Source organism: Cupressus sempervirens, chromosome 10, assembly GCF_028749045.1.
Source record: "Cupressus sempervirens isolate cs-2001-9-10 chromosome 10, ASM2874904v1, whole genome shotgun sequence".
NCBI classification, from domain to species: domain Eukaryota; kingdom Viridiplantae; phylum Streptophyta; class Pinopsida; order Cupressales; family Cupressaceae; genus Cupressus; species Cupressus sempervirens.
Window position 1 is genome coordinate 324,080,230 of NC_143127.1, and position 19,762 is coordinate 324,099,991.

General features: G+C 36.7%; 1 protein-coding gene and 1 pseudogene across 1 annotated transcript; both read right to left on the minus strand.

Moving 5' to 3' along the window:
- Positions 1–1,936: 1,936 nt before the first annotated feature.
- On the minus strand, positions 1,937–3,107 carry LOC149533921 (peroxidase 1 pseudogene; annotated as a pseudogene).
- Positions 3,108–9,431: 6,324 nt separating this feature from the next.
- On the minus strand, positions 9,432–10,454 carry LOC149533922 (uncharacterized). Its single transcript, XM_089805926.1, has one exon. The coding sequence runs from the start codon at positions 10,452–10,454 to the stop codon at positions 9,432–9,434; it is 1,023 nt and encodes a 340-aa protein (XP_089662052.1).
- Positions 10,455–19,762: the final 9,308 nt, after the last annotated feature.

Consider the following 19,762-nt stretch of genomic DNA (forward strand, 5'->3'; position numbering starts at 1 on the left):
TTAAAATAATAATACTTAAAATATGTATAAAATATACATTAACAAAAATTCACTAAAGGATATTAAAATGTGTCATGTTGAATGCTAGTATAAATGAGAAATTAATGAATTTAGCATGATTCTAATTAAGAATAACCAAATCTTACTTATTAGTGACAATGACAAGAAAATCCTATTATTCTCATTCTTTAAATCTCAATTTACCCTATATATTAATTACATTCCATGTTTTTTCTATCTATAATTGTTTTAGCAAATAAATATTTTTAGTAAGTTGTAGAGAAGATTTAAATTATCAATAAGAGATACATACAAACATAATAGCATGGATATGATAGAAAAGTGAACCACATGAGTAAGTTCAAGAAATAATGTACATAGAGAAAGAGTGATTGGGTCAAATTTGAGGTTACAACCAACACTTAATGAGTTGATGCAAGTTGCCTCCCATTAAACAAGCAAGAGGTGTCAAAGTAGAATCAAAACCTCTCTAATAAACTCCTAAATGATGATAATGTCAATTAATGAGTGTTAAATTTGCACTATTGACCAAGATATAGGTGTCACTAAGCCTAAATATAGATAATTAAAATAGGTCTACTAATATGTATTCATTGCTAAATTGGTAGAAGCTAATTAAATGAGGTCCTATGGTTTTTTTGACCTCATGAGTAGGGGCCTATAAGACTATTATTATGTTATTTTGGTTTTTTGTTGTTGGATAAAATACAAGGATATTATACTATCTAGTATGTGTGTATAAGACTTTGAAAAATATAAACTATATATTTGATATAATATAATTCTACTCTATTTTGGCTTAAACATTGTTGTGAACCCATGTCTAGTTTAGCATAGACAAAGAATTCATATCTCATCACCCAAATCATCAATGACGAGAGAGCCACTACTTAGGTTCCCTCAACAATTTTAATCGGTAGCATATTTTGGTAATGTGTGATTTAATTTATTTCAATAAGTTCTTTACATGTTAATTTTCTATTATTGTTCACTATGTAATTTGGTAATCTTTCTCATTAGACAAAACAATTATGTGTGTTATTTGTGTTCTATTATATCGAGCTTTTATATGCGAAGCTTAAATTATATATTATATTCTAAGATTAGATAGGAAACTAATAATATTTCTTTGAAATTTTTATCAATTTCTATCATTGTTGTTTCTATCAATACTCCCTAACACAATGGATAACACTTCATATTACAATGGGAAAAAAAAAAAAAAGAATGATTAAGTTTTCCATTTTAGGTAATTCCTTAGAGTTTAGTTGCATATAATTTTCACTTATCTTATTAATTACATGCCCTAGGAAAATATCTTCAACATCTTTCATTAGTTCTATATTTGAAATTAACAAGATACAAATATAATTCTTAGTTTGAAACTACAATACATACTTTATTTTTTCCCAAAAATTAGATGAGTTAAGTGATATTATTTTTTATTTTTTATATTGAATGCTTTATGTGTAACCTACATTATATTAACACTCTATGGATATTTAAACATAGTTTAAAGATTATATATTGTTCAATTAAAGAGTATCACTTTTCTCAAAAACATGTCAGATACAACCTAATTATAGTTCCTTATATTAAATCTCTAAGATGAATGATAAAATCAGTTAATCTGCAATTATTATTATCAATTATTTTATATAATATATTATAACTTTTCTTTAATAAAGAGTATTTATAAAAACAAAATTTTTTGTAATAGTTGAATAAAAATAAGAGAGATGAGAATTCATCGTGTCGGAAAACACCAAAAGGAATATGTAATAAACATAAATAAATAAGACAGAGTTTCAAAGATAAAACAATGGCTCTTTAATATTATTCACATGGAAGAGCATGTCGGGCTTGCACGGTTTTAACAATCGGATACAGTAAACAAATGAGACAGCGCAAGAATTCAATTGACCATAGAGCAATGGTGTCTGACTCGTCCCGCGTTCCCAGTGAGGACGTCAATTGTACCCATCTTCTCCATTGATCTTCCAAACTCCGTGAAGAACCAGCTACTAGAGTTTGAATTTGAAGATTCTAGTGCAGAGTCTATGAATGAGTTTGCCTCAGCATCCGTCACAAGCGCAGCATCTGACGCAAACAGACCCCGTTTCCTTTTCAAGTTGACGTAATAATGGTTGTCAAATGTTCGAAAGCTTCCAGGATCCATCTCTACTAAGCTCCTGCTGTCTCCAGCCTTGCATTTTATTCTCAATTTCTTGGCGTACGATTCCGCTAAGGAAGAGTCTCTTGATCCAGAGATTCTACTGGCAAAGGGTCCACAATGGGAGGTGCCGATAGTGTGAGCCCCAGAGAGCACAACCAGGTCTTTCACAGTTAACCCCTTTTCTGCGAATGAAGACTTCAGTTGCTCGAAGCTTGCGAAAGGAGACGGCAAGCTTGATGCGTCTTTCTTCAGAGATATAACGCCGTCCCTTCTTCCCATTGGAACCTTCCACACTGGCCCTCCAATCTATACATGCAAACATCATGCAATAGGCTTATAAGTAATTTCACTCTATCCAATACTAGGCAAGCTTCGGTAATTTGACCTAGGAGAATGGTCGTAGTTTTGAAAAGATAAAAAAGTAAGTAATATACCATGTCCACTGCATCTCGCGTAACGAGGGCAAGAATATCAGCACAAGACACCACGCCGGGACACTGCTTTTCAAGCTCTGTCTTTGCAGCGTCAATCACTTGGAATCCCCTCAAGCTTAAATTTGCAATTGCGTCCTTCTCAGCATCATTGTTCGTTGAATTTAGCAGAACTGAGCCGTCGCATCGCTGCATTGCATTGAAAATCAAAATGGGATCTCATTGAAATGTAAAGATAAAACCCAGTAAGAAGTAATGGAATCATAACTCACCCGTACAAAACAATCGTGAAAATGCATCCTTAGAATTGGAGCAGCCAAGGAAGGGACCCGAGATATGTACTTGTTCACAGTGCTTCTGACTATCGTCTCCGCCTTTGGGCAGCTCCTTTCGTAGAAATCCAACTTCAGTTCTGATTTTCCAACGATGAAAAGAAGAGAAAGAAAGAGCCCAACTACGATAGGCTTCTTAGTCGACATCGGTATAGCTTTCTTCTCAGTATCAATTGCGATGAGGTGAGATAACATTAAGTGATATAGAAGCAGATGGTGATTGTGTCTCTGATATGACGGGAATCACTGAATTTATAAGCAGAGAAGAGAAAAAGAGCAAGAATTAAATCACGTCAACTTCCAAGGCAAAGCAATCGGCAGAGACATGCTAGATGAAGGGATAAACAATGGTAGACTAATTTATTGTTTTTCTCTACCCCAACGTGTTTCTATGGAGATATGATTTGGAATAATTAGGCGCATTTACTAGTATTTTGTCTTGGCTTATATTCTTCAAGAAGCAACTCTGGGAAGAGTAGCAGCACAGCATTGTATTATATTCGTCTCCTTGCCAGCTAACCACGCTGAGATGGCCTTTTGTAGCAGTCGCATACTTAGTTCCTAAGGCAGTTACTCTTCTTCTTATCGAAGGGAATAATATCTATGACTTGCCATCGCAGTTTTATTTGGTACAAATATGACTGTTTCATTTAAGGATGGTACTATAATTTTAGCATGCTTTTATTTTACTGCAAAACAGAATATTGCAACGCACATGAACTGTTTACCTTTGAAGACGAAATAACTGTTTGCTAAGATTGAAAACCGTTGTATGCTAACGGATGCTTGAGCGGTACATTGAATCGTCGAACAAGTAGAAAACCCATATAGGTTACCGAAGACAATAAAAAACAAGAGAGCTGCATGCAGCAGCTGCAGTGCCTGCCTACAATGTTTTTGTTGTTTTGCGTGTTAGTGCATCTTTGAATATTTGTTTTCTTTCGTATAGCTTACTGCTTCCTTGTAGTGTTTTCTCCTTATAGGCTGAATATCAATCTAAGTAAACTGATGTATAAAAATTTGGATTACGAATAGAGAAAGCGGAAATTGGAGCGTGAGGTAAACTTGAATAGTAGCCATTACTTCGAATAAAATGTATAAATGGAAATCTATTTTGCCACAAGCTTCGAATTACTAGACCTTCAAAATTGATACTCTAGTTCTCAAAAATATCCGTATGTGCAGTTATTTGACGGAGATATTAAAATATAATGAGTTTCAAAAAGCATACATTATAAAAATATAAAAATGTAAATATGGAGAGAGGATTTCAGATGACAAACCAATAGATAATTTTTTTGACAAATTCTAATTTTTCTATTCTTGATGTTTGTTTGCTTTTGATTTGGCAAATGATTGTTGCAGAAAATGGGCATGCTTATTGTTCGGAGGATGATATGATAAAGAAAATAGAATAGAGTAAAATAATTTCTAAAATTCAGTTTTCTCTTGAAAGATGCAATCCAATAGTATGAAGTTTAAGGTTTTTTCATATTTTTGTGACATACAAAATTATGCGTATGTTTGTGTTTCTACTCTCTGAATTTTAACGAACTTGCCACAAAGATGAATAACATTATTCCTTTTGACTTTCACTTTTAAACAAGATCACTATTATTTTGCACTAATTCACTTTTATTCTCATTTACATTTCAATGCTTAAACTCATTGAATAAAACATCAAACCAACATTGTAGATTTTTTTTTTTCAATGCATAGACTACCTTGATATCATGAATATCTTACCTAACATTAGTCTATTTTCCTCAATGCCTACAATTAGACCATGGATTTTACCTTAGGTTATGGATAATAATTTATGATTATACAATTATTATATTTAAAAGCTTGTATCTCCACATATATGTGGAAACAATCTCTGTGAAATGGCTAACAATGTTTAAGCACAATAATAAATGCAATAAGGTCATGTTCTGGTTAAATAAAGTAAGATACAACCCGAACCCTTACAACCAAAATAACATCAAGTCCATGGACACAAAGTTAAGATCACAAGCAATGACACCTATAGAACAATACTAGAATAAACCAGCAAAAACTAAACAGGATGATAAAAACTAATTAAAACCAAAGAACAACAAATTAGGCAAGGAAACTAAAACCAAAATCCCATCCATTGCCAAGGCAACAAAAAAATAGACCCTAGTGCAACTAAAAACTTACAAACCAGCAACAAGAAGCTCATTGAGGAAAAACACCCAACACTAAACATCACATCAGCAACACCTGATAAGGATAAACCACCCATAGTAGAAACCCTACACCTTCATAAACCAAACACTGAGGACCCAACACACACCAACCTGAGGCAAAAGACACAAAGCCAAACCAACTATTTTTTCAGCTCCTTGAGTTCATCTAGGAAAGAGAACTTGGGAGGGTTGATAGACATAGTCCCTCACCTCCACAGGGAGGCCTTCAAATTACTTTAAACTTTTCTTGAAGTCTCCTCCTTGCACTTCTGCTTTGTTTATGTTTTTTTTTCTAGATCTTTATACCACCAATGTTGGCTTCCATTTTGGATTGAATAGAACTATTGGGAGAAAAAAAATTATTAATTTAATCTCTAACTTAGTCCTTAGCCATTTTCATGGTCATGCGAGCCTTTAGCATTTCATTCTCTTTTCTCCTCCAAGAGTAGACTATTCCCAAGTTTCACCACCTAATCCTCAATATTTTCCCAATTATTTAATTTTTCACGTATCTCTAAGCCCACTTCCTATCATGCTTCATCCCTTTGACTAGATGTCCATTCAAAAGATTAATGATCTACCTCAACAATGGCTCCCATCCTATTAATTTTCCTATCAGCAATACACATTTCGAAAAAAAGCCATCTCATTGAAGCTTTCAACATATCTTAACATAATCCTTTCTCTATCGATTAATCAAGGGTGAGGGTTTCGAAATCTATAAAGCCATCCTCCTTTTTAGGAAAAGGGTTAAAAGAGTGTTCTAGAGACACTTGAGGGTGAGAAGAGTATCTCAAATCAATGACCAAGGAATGAGGGTATATTGTGGAACCTAGGAAAAGGGGAGTTTAAAACTAGGAAGAGGTTTGAGGGGTCTATTTTGTCTCCATAACTGAGGAAGAGCTACTTTTATAGTTCTCTAAAACTTCCACAATTTCTTCTAAATTCTCATGGAGATCCCCTTTCTTTTTTTAATTTTTCAAAGGGGTTGGAGGAGTGGGGAGAATCATTATAGTTGAGCTAGATGGAGTTTTAGGAGTACTAGGGGTATGAACTTGGTTCAATAAGGAAGAGATAGAAGGGAAAACCTAATTATTGAGATCAAACTCAAGGTCTAAGAGGTCTAAGAGACTAGATTCCTATAGTCCTCATAAAACCTAAATAGAAGCCCTTGGTATTTAGTAAGAGTGCCATTTTTCTTGCATTTCTCATAGAAATAGAAAGTGGGGAATAAATCTAGAAAGTAAAAGATAAAAATCATTCCTCAAAAAATGATTAAGCATAGGAAACAAGTGGGAATGGAACCATTTATTTATTTATTTATTGAAAAAAGAGGGGTAAAAAGTTATTCACTCAAAGCAAAGTTACATGGCAAAGGCCAAAGGCCCAAAAAAGGCATTACATATTCTTGTTCTCTAGTAACATCTTATCAATGATCTCACAATACTCAGAAGGTAACTCATTCCTACCATTAATAACCCATCTTTACCCATTCTCTGAAGCCCACTTTGCGAGACAATCTGCCACTTTGTTCCATTCGCAAGGGATATGACGAAAGGAGACCAATTCCAAGGAACTACATATACCAAGAATTTGTCTAGCCATGGAGGCAAGTTGCCAGCTTACATCTTTCAACCTCTGGTTATTCAGCATATCCACAACAATCTGAGAGTCAGACTCACAGATGATCTTCCACCACCCTAACGAACATCCATGCTCAATAGCAACTTTAATAGCTAAGGCCTCCATTAGATTATTAGAATGTTGACCCTTATAAATAGAGTGGAGAAAAATCATACCACCATCATTATCTCTACCAATAGCCCCAATACCAACATGACCCGGGTTCCCACGAGAGGACCCATCTGTATTGATCTTCAAGAAACTAGTTGGGGGAGGAGACCACCTCCCATCCCGATGCACTTGATGCTTATGATGACTTGCTCTTTTACTGGGAGTACATCCTTGCCAGTTATCACTCAGGTTCAAATTCTTAACAATAACCTAATCCCCATGATCTATATTAACAGACATATCAAACTTTGCATAGATTGTCTCCTAGAGCCTATTAAGAATCAACTTCCACAATTGAGAACTTCCTAATTTGGAATCACAAAAGATTTTGTGATTCCTTTCTAGCTAGAGGTTCCAAAGAATGAAGATCGGACCCACCAACCAGGCAATTTACGAGAAGGAGGTCTTTGTAGGAGGTCTGCCCAAGCTTTCCCATAACTCAATAACAGAAGAAGCATGAATACAACCATGACACCAAGCCTCCCACCACCTATGCCATATCTCCCTTGAAAAACGACAGAGAAAAAACAAGTGGGAGACACACTCTTCATTGTGCATACACAGAATGCAAACTAAAGGTCCCTAAAAACCTCATTTGCGAAGATTCTCCCAAGTGAGGCATTTCTTCTGAGCCAACAACCATAAGAAAAAGTTAGACTTGGGCCATGAAAAGTTGTTCCGAACCTTCTTCCACCAATTCACTTCAACCAAACCGTGTAAGTTCCTGTAAAGAATAGCATAGCCTTGAGCCACTGTAAATTTACCTTTTGGACTAGGACTCCATGCCAAGCTATCCCTCCCATTGAGAGAGCTACAGAACCTATCATCCAAAACTCTAGATCGAAGGGTCTGATCCTCATTAGAGCCACCCATCGGCCACTCTTGAGAATCCTTCTAGCAAGCTATCTCAACCTGCCCCAGCTGCTTAACAGTCTTAAAATGCTCCACTTTAAGCCAACCTGCATCTTTGAAAGTTTGGGAAAGGGAGAGAAGCTGGGGATAACTAGAGAGAATGGGAGGATGGCAATCCCATGAGTCCTACCAAAACAAAGTATCCCAGCCCCTGTTACAAATCCAAAAGAGCCCCTCCTTAACTAGTTGGGTCCCTTCTTAAGAGTATCCCAAATACAGGAGTCTTTTCCCACCAAAGGAAAACAAGGCACCTCGGAGCAATCCACACCAAGAAAGTACTTATGGGAAAGAATCTTAGCCTAGTCTTGATCTTGATTGTTACACCAACACCAGTATAATTTGGCAGCCAAGGTCGTGACAACAAGAGCCATCAAGCGAAGCCCAAGGCCACCCGCATGTTTTGGCCTACACACATACTCCAACCTGACCAGGCTCCACTTTGAGGATAAGAGGATACCAGACCATAGGAATTGTCGAGATAAGGCATCAAATTCCCACATAAAATTAGAAGGGTGCACTTGAACACAACACCTATAAATGGGAAGAGATTGCACCACAGTCTTTAGCAACACCACTCTCCCAGCCGAAGATAACCATCTGTAAGCTCATTGACTAACCTTATTCCTGAATCTATCCAAAATTGTTTGCTAGTAAGCCATCCGCTGAGCACCTAAGAGAAAAGGAACCCCCAGATACATCAGAGGAAGGGAACCAATTTGGAATCTAAGAATTCTAGCAATCTGATTCTGGATAAGCCGAGGAGTATTAAATAAATAAATAGTAGACTTGTCTTCATTAATTCTCTATCCTAAGGCTTTTTGATAGATATCCAAAGCTAAATCCTAATATTCACGGCCTCACTAATTCTAGCCATGCCCATCAATCCGGTATCATCCACAAACTGAAGATGAGAATATGAAGGAAGGTTCCTATTCCAACTCCAACCATGGATAAAACCCTGCCACACCTAAGCTTTTAAAAATCTGCCAAGACCTTCAGCCATGATAATGAACAAGTAGGGAGAAAGGGGGTCACCTTTTCGAAGTCCCCGAGAGGCACCAAATAGCTCTGAAGGCTCTCCATTAATGAGAACTAAGAAGGAGGGTGAAGTCACAAAGCTAAGAACCCATTCGACCCATTCCACAGCAAACCCAAAAGTCAAAAGAACTTTCTATAAGAACTCCCAACTCACTCGATCATAAGCCTTGGCCATGTCCAATTTAATGAACATAGCTTTCTCCTTAGAAGTAGCCATAGAGTGGACCACCTCCATTGCTATCACAATTCCATCTAAAATTTTTCTTCCGTCCACAAAGCCACCCTGTTCAGCAGAGATCAAAAAACCAAGAAATGGCTTGAGCCTCTCAGCAATCAATTTGGTGATGATCTTGTAAACAACATTGCATAATGCTATAGGCCTAAATTGATCCAGCCGGTTAGCCCCTTCCTTCTTAGATATGAGAGCCAAGAAGGTAGAATTTAAAGATTTGAGCATTTATTTATTCCTGTATGATTCCTGGACCATGTCTAGGAGATCACACTTTATTATCTCCTAGAACTCTTGGAAAAACTCAATCGAAAACCCATATGGACCAGGGGCCTTACCTTTCTTCATATTAAACACAATTTTCTCCACCTCTGGAAGTGAGATAGGTCTTAAGAGGACATCATTCATCTCTGTAGAGACTAGGTGAGGGATACAATCCAATATATCACGCTCTTCAGGCCTAGCACAAAGATCCTCCCTAGAAAAGAGAGCAGAGAAGTAATTAACTGCTTCCCTAAAAATATCTGCACAAGAAGAAATCTGAATTCCATCCTCTAAGACAAGAGAGGAGATAGAGTTCCCATGCCTTTGGGCCTTGACAGAGTTGTGGAAAAAGGCAGTGTTCCTATCCCCTTCCTGAAGCCAGTCAATACGGGATTTTTGCTTCCAAAAAATTTTGTCCCTAAGCTCCCATTCTTCCAACTCCTTAAGAGCTAGGGACTCAGGTTCACTCATCTCATAATTCCACCCTTGGTCCCAAATTTGACGGGTAATCATATCTAGCTTGGTTTGAGTAGCATTCTTTTCGACATGTAGATACCTGAAGCATTGTTTATTCCATCTCTTGAGCCTGTATTTCACATGTTGAAGCCTCTTACTAAAAGTATACATGGCTGTACCATGATTTGGCATCCCCTCAACCCACCAATCCACCATAAGTTCAAGTAAAGACAAGTCTTTGAGCCACATCAGCTGGAATTTGAAAGAGGGATTCTTTGTGACTCTGAATGAAGTGATGGAAAGCTTAATAGGCCAATGATCCAATCCCCTCCAGTCAAGAATTTTAGAACTGGTGGTCCACCTGTTGTCCATCCAATAATAGGAAACCAAAAATCTATCAAGCCCTTTCGAGATAGCCTCACCCCCACATCTGTGATTATTCCAAGTAAAAACACCATTAGCTGGTTTCACATCAATGAGAAGCAATGAGCTATTCATATCTCTGAGCAAATTTGAGGATTGGTCCAGCCTGGCTAACCCTCCTCTTTTTTCCTCCAGGCTAATGACTACATTAAAATCTCCTGCCATGATCCATGGGAGAAAAGGTTCTAGGGATCTAATGAATCTAATATGGGTCCATAACTAGGATCTACCTAGAAAGTCTGTAGGAGAATAAACATTGGAAAAGAAGCATCTTTCTCCATTCTCAAAGCTAGTGGCAATGAAAGAAATGGAAGACCGACTAGAGATCCACCATAATGGGGAGACTTTCCTTAGGTTCCATAAGCACACCACCCCTCCTGAACTATTTGCGCCACCCACCCCCTACCAAGAGCCTTGGGGCCAGATAAACACAGCACAATTAGCCAATCCATCCAGTGAAAGTTTATTTTCTTGAATGAAGACCATATTAGGAGATTGAGACTCAATTAATCTATGAACAACCTTTTGTCTAGGGATGCTATTCAACCCCCTTACATTCCATGATATTACAATCATTTATGGGGTTGAGAAAAATGATAATCAATGGGTTTCACAGACCCAAACTCAACCAAATTTTCCCCCATTATCTTCACTTTCTCTTGATCAATCTTCCTACCACTTTTTACTAGTTTTTCTAAGGGCCCCTTCTTGAAGGGTTTTTGTTGAATGCCTAAAACAATAGGAGCCTTATTATTTTTTCCATAGTTTGATGTCCACTTAGACCTGCAGGAGTCAATGGCCACCAAAACTAGTCCCAGAAAATCTTGTGAACCACGAAGATCCTCGCAATCCTGAACAAGAGGGGGCAAGTCAATATCCAACTGCTTAGCTTGTAGGTCCCCTGTAACTAGAATCTGATTCTCTCTCTGCATATCTCCTTCTTAATTCTCATGCTGACCTTTGGCCTTAGAATAGAGCTCGACCGGGATGCCTTCCTCTTGGACCATATCTCCAAGAGCCTCAAACTTGTTAAATGTGCCATCAGTTTTCCTATTTGTCCAAGTTCTCTTCTTACCTTTGCACTTTATATGAGATTTAACCTGATTAAATCCCTCACTGTCAACGGGTCCATTAGATACCTTGGCCTTTCCCTTATCCTCTCTAAAGGGACCAGGAGCATCCAAAGAAGGGTTCCTATACCTAGGGCATTTGCGAAGAAGATGCCTGTATTCATCAAAAATTCTACATCTAAATGGTAGCGTCTCGTAATCCAGTTGTTGAATCCAAGAAATAGACCCCAAACATATCTCCATAGAATCTGGCAATGGATTATTTAAATCAACTTCTACACAAATATGAGCAAAAGAAATTACCTTTCAATCTTGAGTCTGTGTAGCCGCTCCCACGGGTTTTCCAAGAAGCATAGAGATTGAGTGAAGAATATCTTCCCTCCAGAATTCCAATGGAAGTCTTGGCAAGCGAACCCACACTAGGACCCAAGAGGGGATTTCCTCAGTAGAGTTAAAGCCCATGTGCCAAGGTTTGATGAATAGCCCCACCTGGTTAAAGAAATAGTGACCACCTTCAAAGGCCTTATTCCTATCTAACATGCATGAGAAGATAACCATAAAGTAATCGTTAGCCACTAATAGAATCTCCATATCTCCCTCTGGGTTCCACACACGACGAGCCCAGGAATCCAACACAGGCAGTGACAAGCGAAGGCCCAAAAATTTGCAAATAAGAGCATGATTGCTCCAATACTCGACATCCTCTAAAATCTATTTAGGTTTAATAACCAAGATTGGTTGGAGCTCAGCTTTCTGCAAGCATCCATTAGTTTTTTGTAATCAGAGCTTCCCATTTGAGGAGGATTCACCTTCCCTTGATTGGGGCTTACCCTTCTGAGCCATGCTACTAGCATGCAACCCTGAAGCTGGCTCACCCATCTCCAACTCTCCACCAGAAGGCAAGGGAGAGGCGGCACTGAAATCCCCCATGCACCCCAAACCTTGATTAAGAAAAGGAAGAGGGAAAGATGGGGCAAAAGCCGCTCAACCCCTCACCACCACCAACCCTCCCCACAGGCGTGGCAAAAGAAAAAGCCGCAGTAGACACTAACCCACGGCTACACATGGGAAGAACACATTGCAAAAAAGAAAAGAAAATGCCCAAGCTACAACATGCAGCAGCCCCCAAACTAGAGGAACCATGCTTTAGGGGGGCAAGGAAGAACATAGGATGGGCCTGCGTGCCCTAGCACAATAGACATGCACCAAAATCCTTCATCGCAAACCAGTCATCCAACCATTTTTCACACACAAGCCTCAAGAATGGAACCATTTATACCCCTTTAATTACTTCTTTATTATTCCTAGAATCTTTATAGTTGACCAAAAAGGGGTTTCAAGAGTACTACAGGTATGAGCTTGCTTCAATGAGAAATAGATAGAAGAAGAAACCTAATTATTGAGATCAACCTCAAGGACAAGGATGTTTGGAGGACTAGTTTCCTATACTACACATAAAGCCTAAACTGAAGCCCTTGGTGTTTAGGAAGAGAGCCATTCATCTTGCATTTTTTCATAGAAATAAAAAGAGGGGAATATATCTAGAAAGGAAAAAATAACAAATTATTCCTCCAAAAATGATTAAGCATAGGTAATGGGTGAGAATGGAACCAGTTATACCGTCCTTCAAATGTGATAAACTATATGAGTACTTGCACCACACTCTTCCACACCCCTTTAATTGCTTCTTTGATAAACCTAAAATGAAGTTTAGTAATTTTCTCATCTAGGACAAAAAATGCTTTGGAGCCTCCTTAAAATAGTCTTCGTATTCTGTGGAATATTCACATTCTCCATATTCATCCCATAAATGGCCAAAATCAATTCTTGCATCACAACAAAAGATGCATAACCCATAGTCACCTTACTAGCATCTTATGACTCTATAATCCTCAGTGATTTCCTAGGGTTGTAAGCCTTCAACCCCCTTATATGTTTTTTAATCTCTACATGCTTAAGGCTCCCTTTCATTCTAATATTCCCCCAATTAATTAGGATAAACTTGAAATGATACACTCCTTGTGATTTTCTTCTCACTATGCTATCTACAACACTTAACACTTTGACTTCTCTCTGAAAACTCAGAAAAAGAAAACAAACACCACTTCTTTAGATTCACATAGAAACTCAATAACTAAAATTATATATAAATCAACTCAATTAAAGGATATAAAGAAAATACCCCATAAAATCGAATAATTGCATGATAACAAATGCAAGATCTCTTTACAATGTACTAGATCACTTTGTACACTACCCATAATTCTTCCCAAATTTTGAATCCCTCTGAAAATATTTCCACACTCACAAGCTTGCCTACTACATGATTTCCTTCTTGGGAAGAGTGGAAAAATGATACCTCATTAACACTTCTTAACAAGTGTCTAATCATACTTAAGACATAACTTTTGTTCTACCCAAATTTGTCCATATTTTTAAAGATATATTAATTATCCTAACAACATCTCCCTTAATGATCGTCATTTTTAGATTTTTCCTAAGGAGAAGAATGACCCCATGATATAAGGAAACCAACTACAGCATGTAGGCACTCTAAACTCTAAGGTTGTCAGAGTGTTGGAATTACAATAGGAAAAGTAAACTCTGAGAGGGGGGTGAATAGTGCTTTAAACTTTAACCCATAAAAACATTCACCATACATCCATCTCTCAATTCAATAAGTCAATTGAAACACCATATAAAGAATATACCTTTAAAGTATGTAAACAAGCAAGAATTCACACATGTATGACACTAGATCTGTGATTATCCAGAAACTCTCCAATGAGAAGGTAAAACTGGGGTGGGCATGACACCCAGAAATCTTCACTACTATAGTAATAAAGTGTATCTAATAAATCTTACAATGTTTGATCATGAAAAATAATCTACTCTATAAAAGGTATGCCTTGTTAAAAGATTACAAAGACTATTAGGTCTTACCCTATTAAAGGATTTCAACACATTATTAGAAGTGTGCCTGATTAAAGGACTTCAACTCACAATTAAGTAAGCACCTTGTTAGAGGATTTCAATATAGGCTGTTAAGACTACTCTGTTAAGAGATTTAACTAATTCACCTTTAAGAATGTCTCAAAAATGATTCTGCGATTAGCACTCTATTGCTTGATTTTAGATCACCTCTATACTAATGTGTACTTGATCCTTTTTTATCAGATGTCTCTTTGTTATTAATTGTTTTCTTCCTCTATTCACCTTTAACTAATTTTGCAGTGTAACTTTAAATAATAATACTTTGGCCACCATGAATTTTCTATTTGCACATGCAAACTCTCCTTCTCTCTCTCTCTGATCATTTAGAAAAAATTTAGGGTTTGTCCTCCTTAACAAGACCTAGTTGACTAAGATTTAGGTATGAATCAATGGTTGTGATTCACCTATATTATTGCTTGAAGTTTCCATTTACCTGATTGGATGCATGTAATACATAGGGATTCCCACTTATGATTCATCCTTATCAACAAAATATTGTAAACTAATCCTTAAGTCAGCTCAAAAATGGTTTACATAGTAATTTATGCCAATACAAACAACTATGTCAAAACAGTGATACTCGACATCTGAAGTCCCTAGTGCTTGACACTAACTATGATGTGAATGTTGTCTCTTGGCATCTAAATGACTCGACATGTTCTACTTTCTTATCAACTAAATCACTCGTCACATACTATCTTCTCAGCACTTGAGTGACTTGGCATATGAGTCACTGGGCACTCACGTTTACTTGGCATGATCTAACTTATATATTGTGCTCAACATATGTTACTTGTTTGGCATGAAATTAGTAAATAGCTTAAGTGTATAGACACTCACTTGGTAAAGCTAATCTGAGGTTAAAAATCTCCCTCTTTGACATGAGTGTCAAAAACACTTGATCATACATTAATAATCTTATTTTTATGAGCATAAGGGTATGTGCAGGATCATGGTCAACCAAACTATGCTCTTAAGTGGCAATAAAAAATCAAAAAATCAAGGTTATGTCAACTTAACATGCAATTTTCTACTTTTTATTAGCTTTATATCAAAATGTTGAGAGAAAAGAATCTCTAGGAAGTTGAATCTAGTTTCTAAACTACTAGGACTTATCTCAAAAAATCTAAAAATTGATTGGTCAAAATTTTGAATTTTAATGCATTATTACAAAAATTTTAGAAAAAAAGTAAGAAGTAGACGTATGTCTGACCACCTTAACTAATTCAAAACTCTGCAAAATTTAATTTTCCATTTTCTTCCTTATAGTCAAAGAAACATAGAATGTGATGCATCTTTTGGATTTTAAAAATGTTTTACCATTTGAAAGTTATAGTTGTTTTTCAAACAGTGTGTTAGTCAACACTTTATATGTAACTCCATTAGAAAATAAGTAATAATTACATACTAAAATCATAATTTGACAAACCTTACATTTATGGAAATATAAGAATATTCTTAAGAAACCCTTTTCATTTCATAAAATTCTGGTAGAAAAAAAGTCGTCAACTACATGTTTGAAGTAAAAATCACATAAGAACATGCCAAAAACACATTTTTAGGATGTTTTCAAATTTGACCATATAGATTTGGTATCCAAAGATATAGTAGACCTTATAAAGATATTATTTTTTTTCATTTAGTATTAGGGTGGGTGGGGAAAAAGTTCGAATAGATTTTGAAATGGTTTGAAGCATTTCAGAACTACATATTTTTCAGATCACCACTTTTTGACACACCATGATCCTACACATACCCATAACATAGATGTCTATTCAAATTCTATACAAAATTTTAGAATATCAATTTTTTGTAACATGACTTATACCTCAAAATTTTATAACACCCCCTAAGTTGTTTAATCTATTCCATATTATACTCTGTATCAAAATCTTTCTCTTACTAAGTAGATTTGCATTAATTGATACTCATTCTCTACTTTTGTTTGAACTAATTTTTCATCTTTTTGTTCTCTTACTCCTTTATATATTAATCCCCTTTGGGTAAGACATCTTTTTTTTTTGCTTTCTTTCCCTCCTTCATTGGCTCTCCCATTGCTCTTACTCCCCCTTTTTGACATTGATGTTAATCACTTATACACCTATAGTGTATTGGTCCAAGAAAGATTTATGGACCTCAAGTATAATTTTAAAAGTGGCATCCCAATTATCACAATCTACCTCCAAAGACTTAATTTGGATGGTTAGCTCTACAGCAAGGTGGATTAAGCCATCTAATGTAGAAATATTGAGGTCTTTTTTTATAAGTCTTTCGACATAGCCCAGTTCCTTGTGTAAAATCTCAATGTGAGGAGTCAATGTCGACTAGATGTTGATCAGTTTATCCCTTATGTTGGCTTCATCTACTTTGTAATGATGCTAACTAACTCTGGGATTGTAATAGGGTCCTAAAATGTTTCTCACCTTGATTTGGAGACTTGGGCAATGTTGCACCGGATGACTGCATTTGGCTCTCCAAACTCAGAATGTGGTTCCTTACCTCTTGTGTGAAGAGTGTAGGATTACATAGTTTTGTGTACAAAGAGAAAATATTCTCTAGTAACTTCTTCACACTCTCTATCCTAGTTGCTAGCTCAACCTGTGTCATTGCAATACCACTGGATATCTTCTCATTTACTTTGTTTTGAAACTTCTTTTTAGACCATTCTAATAGTTTCGCATTAGTATCCAAGTCTGTGTCACTAACTCTTTCCACTATATTGGCCAATTATTCAATGATTATCTTGGTTTCATATAGAGTAGGAAGACTAAATTCATCTAAGAAAATCTCTTTGATATCAACCAAATCTTGCTTCTCCCTATGCTCCCTTCTAAGTAGTTCTTGATGTTTCTTCTTTGTGACGGTCTCTTGTAATATATCCATCTTCTTAATTATGATTATTGCATAATCAAATTTAGGCAATATAATCTCTTCATCTAGGCTAACGTCTCCATAGGTAATTACCTCTTCTACCTTAGACAAACTAGGACTCAGCACTAAAAATTGCAATTGAGTAGCATCTATGCTCGACCTCTAAAGAGTTTGACCAGAAGGAGTATCAGATTCTAGTAATGTCACTATTTCTTGAATAGCTAGTAGCTCCTTTGGCTTGGGTGTCAAACTTGTCTCTTCAAACTTGTCCTTTTCTGTCTCTATAGTTTCAATTGCACCTTGTCATGTGCTAGAGGTGTAGGTGTATCTACCTCCCCTATTTGGACTTGAGTCACATCAATTTCTAGTATTTATGTCTTATCTTTACCAACTGTCTCAATGTAATGTTCCCATTTTTTAGCCTTCACGTTCTTCAAAGTCTAAGTGGAGGATAAGAAGAAATTAAATTAATTTCTTATAAAGTCATTCAATTAAAAGTAAAGGTGACTTTGTATTTAATTAATTTAATTATTTACAAGGGAGTAGCTTCTAGGGTATGTATTAATTATTGGAAGAACATAAGCCTCTCGTGATTTAATTAATTATTGCCAGGGAAGAATTTCTAAAGAACACATTAATTAGTGGAAGGAGGAAGCTTCTAGCTCTTGCAATTAATTAATGTTTTAGTTCCTTCCATAAGGATGAAGAAAAGGATAAATAGGGCTGAAAGTCTCATTGCTGATCATCGGATGATTATGACTTGCATTTGATAAGAGCTTGGATGTGTGAATCACACTCCCTTCTTTTGGCAATAGAGGACGTTCATTCCCTATTGTAACATTCTAGATGTCATTCCCTTAAGGTTTGGCCTTTGGAATACATCTCTTTGTAATTGATTGCAGCATTCTCAAAATTAATATAATTTCAGCCTTGGTTCAACTTTTGGGCATTCTTGGGTGTCCATTATAGTGGTATTAGAGCTATAAGTGATGTCGTCCTGTGGAGATCTTGAACATCTATGTCTGAGCATGCGACAAGGGATTTACAATTTTTGCAATACTAGAGCAAGACAAAGTAGGATTTCTAACTCACATAACGAATGAGATAGTTCATTCGTGTGCAGGGACATACAATCTAGTCATACAGACACAGAGGAGACATTCTTTGAACATGAGAGCAATATGGATGATCGAGATGATAGGAGTACCAGTCCAGATAAAGAAAATGAAATGCTTAGGTTACTAAGTTCATTAGAGGAGGGGCAGTGGATGCAACAAGAGCATAATAGACGAATAGATATGTGAATGGATACGATGGTGCAGCTAATGGCTAGAAAAATGGGCATCAATATTAATCTAGGTGATGCCAACAATGGCAACAATAATAATAGGGGCAATGATAATGGAGGCTGAGACAACATTAGTGGTAATAATAACAATGGGAATGAGGCTGATAACTTTAGACATGTTGCACGGCTAGCTTGAACAACCAGCTCGAGACCCCTTCTACCCACCTTCCCACCTAGAGAACTAGTTCAACTAGTTAATGAACCATAGATTACAGAGTTACAGGATCACTTTAGAAGGGATTGAGAGGCTAGTGGGCTAGAGTTTCAGGCAGATATCTCTCTCAGAGATTACTTGGACTTGAGGATGAGACACGTGCCCAGATTAGGAGGAAGAAGTCAAAACTTTGAGCTGAGAAAGAAAGTGGGGAAACTTTCTTTACCATATTATGATGCTTTCGAGAAGATGACTGCACGAGCTTGGGTGCAGAAGATGGATACTTACTTGCAGCTAAATCCTATGCCTAAAGAGGAGGCTATAAAATATGCAGCTATTCACTTGGATGGACTGAGACATGAGTGGTGGCACCATGGCATGGTAACCTTTGGACAAAACTAGATCACATCTTCTGAGGAGTTCACTAAGAAGCTCATAGAGAGATTTGATACTAGGGATCCTGAATTAGAATTTAAGGAGTTGGCACAACTCAATCAGTGGGGATCAGTTGAAACATATATCAGCGAGTTTCAGAGGTTAGCTATGTTGGTCACACATATTTCAGAGAGGAGGTTAGTAGTATTGTTTGTGGATGGACTCTCAGAACCCTTGCAAGGTTGGGTCAAGGGACATGACCTAGGTACGTTGTAGGAGGCCACTAAAAAGGTTCAAGACTTAGCACCTTCTTCATTTAGGAGCAGATTTTAACACAAGGATTCTTATATGAAAAGGAACAAGGAGAAGGACAAAAAACCTTTTCACAAGGATGCTCAGCCCAAAAGAGATAAGTTGGATAATGACACTTTGAATGATTTAAGAAAGAAGAAGTTATGTTTTCATTGTAGAGAGCCTTGGGATTTATCTCATAAGTGTCACCTCAAGGCTAAGGAAAATCAAATGGAATATTTCTTAGCAGAAGAGTCATAGTCAGAAAGGGAGGATCAACACTCTATTTTAGATGAGGATAGTAGTATTCAGGGAAGCAGCATTCTTGGAGATGATAAGTCATTAGCATGATTAACAAGGGCTTAGAAGG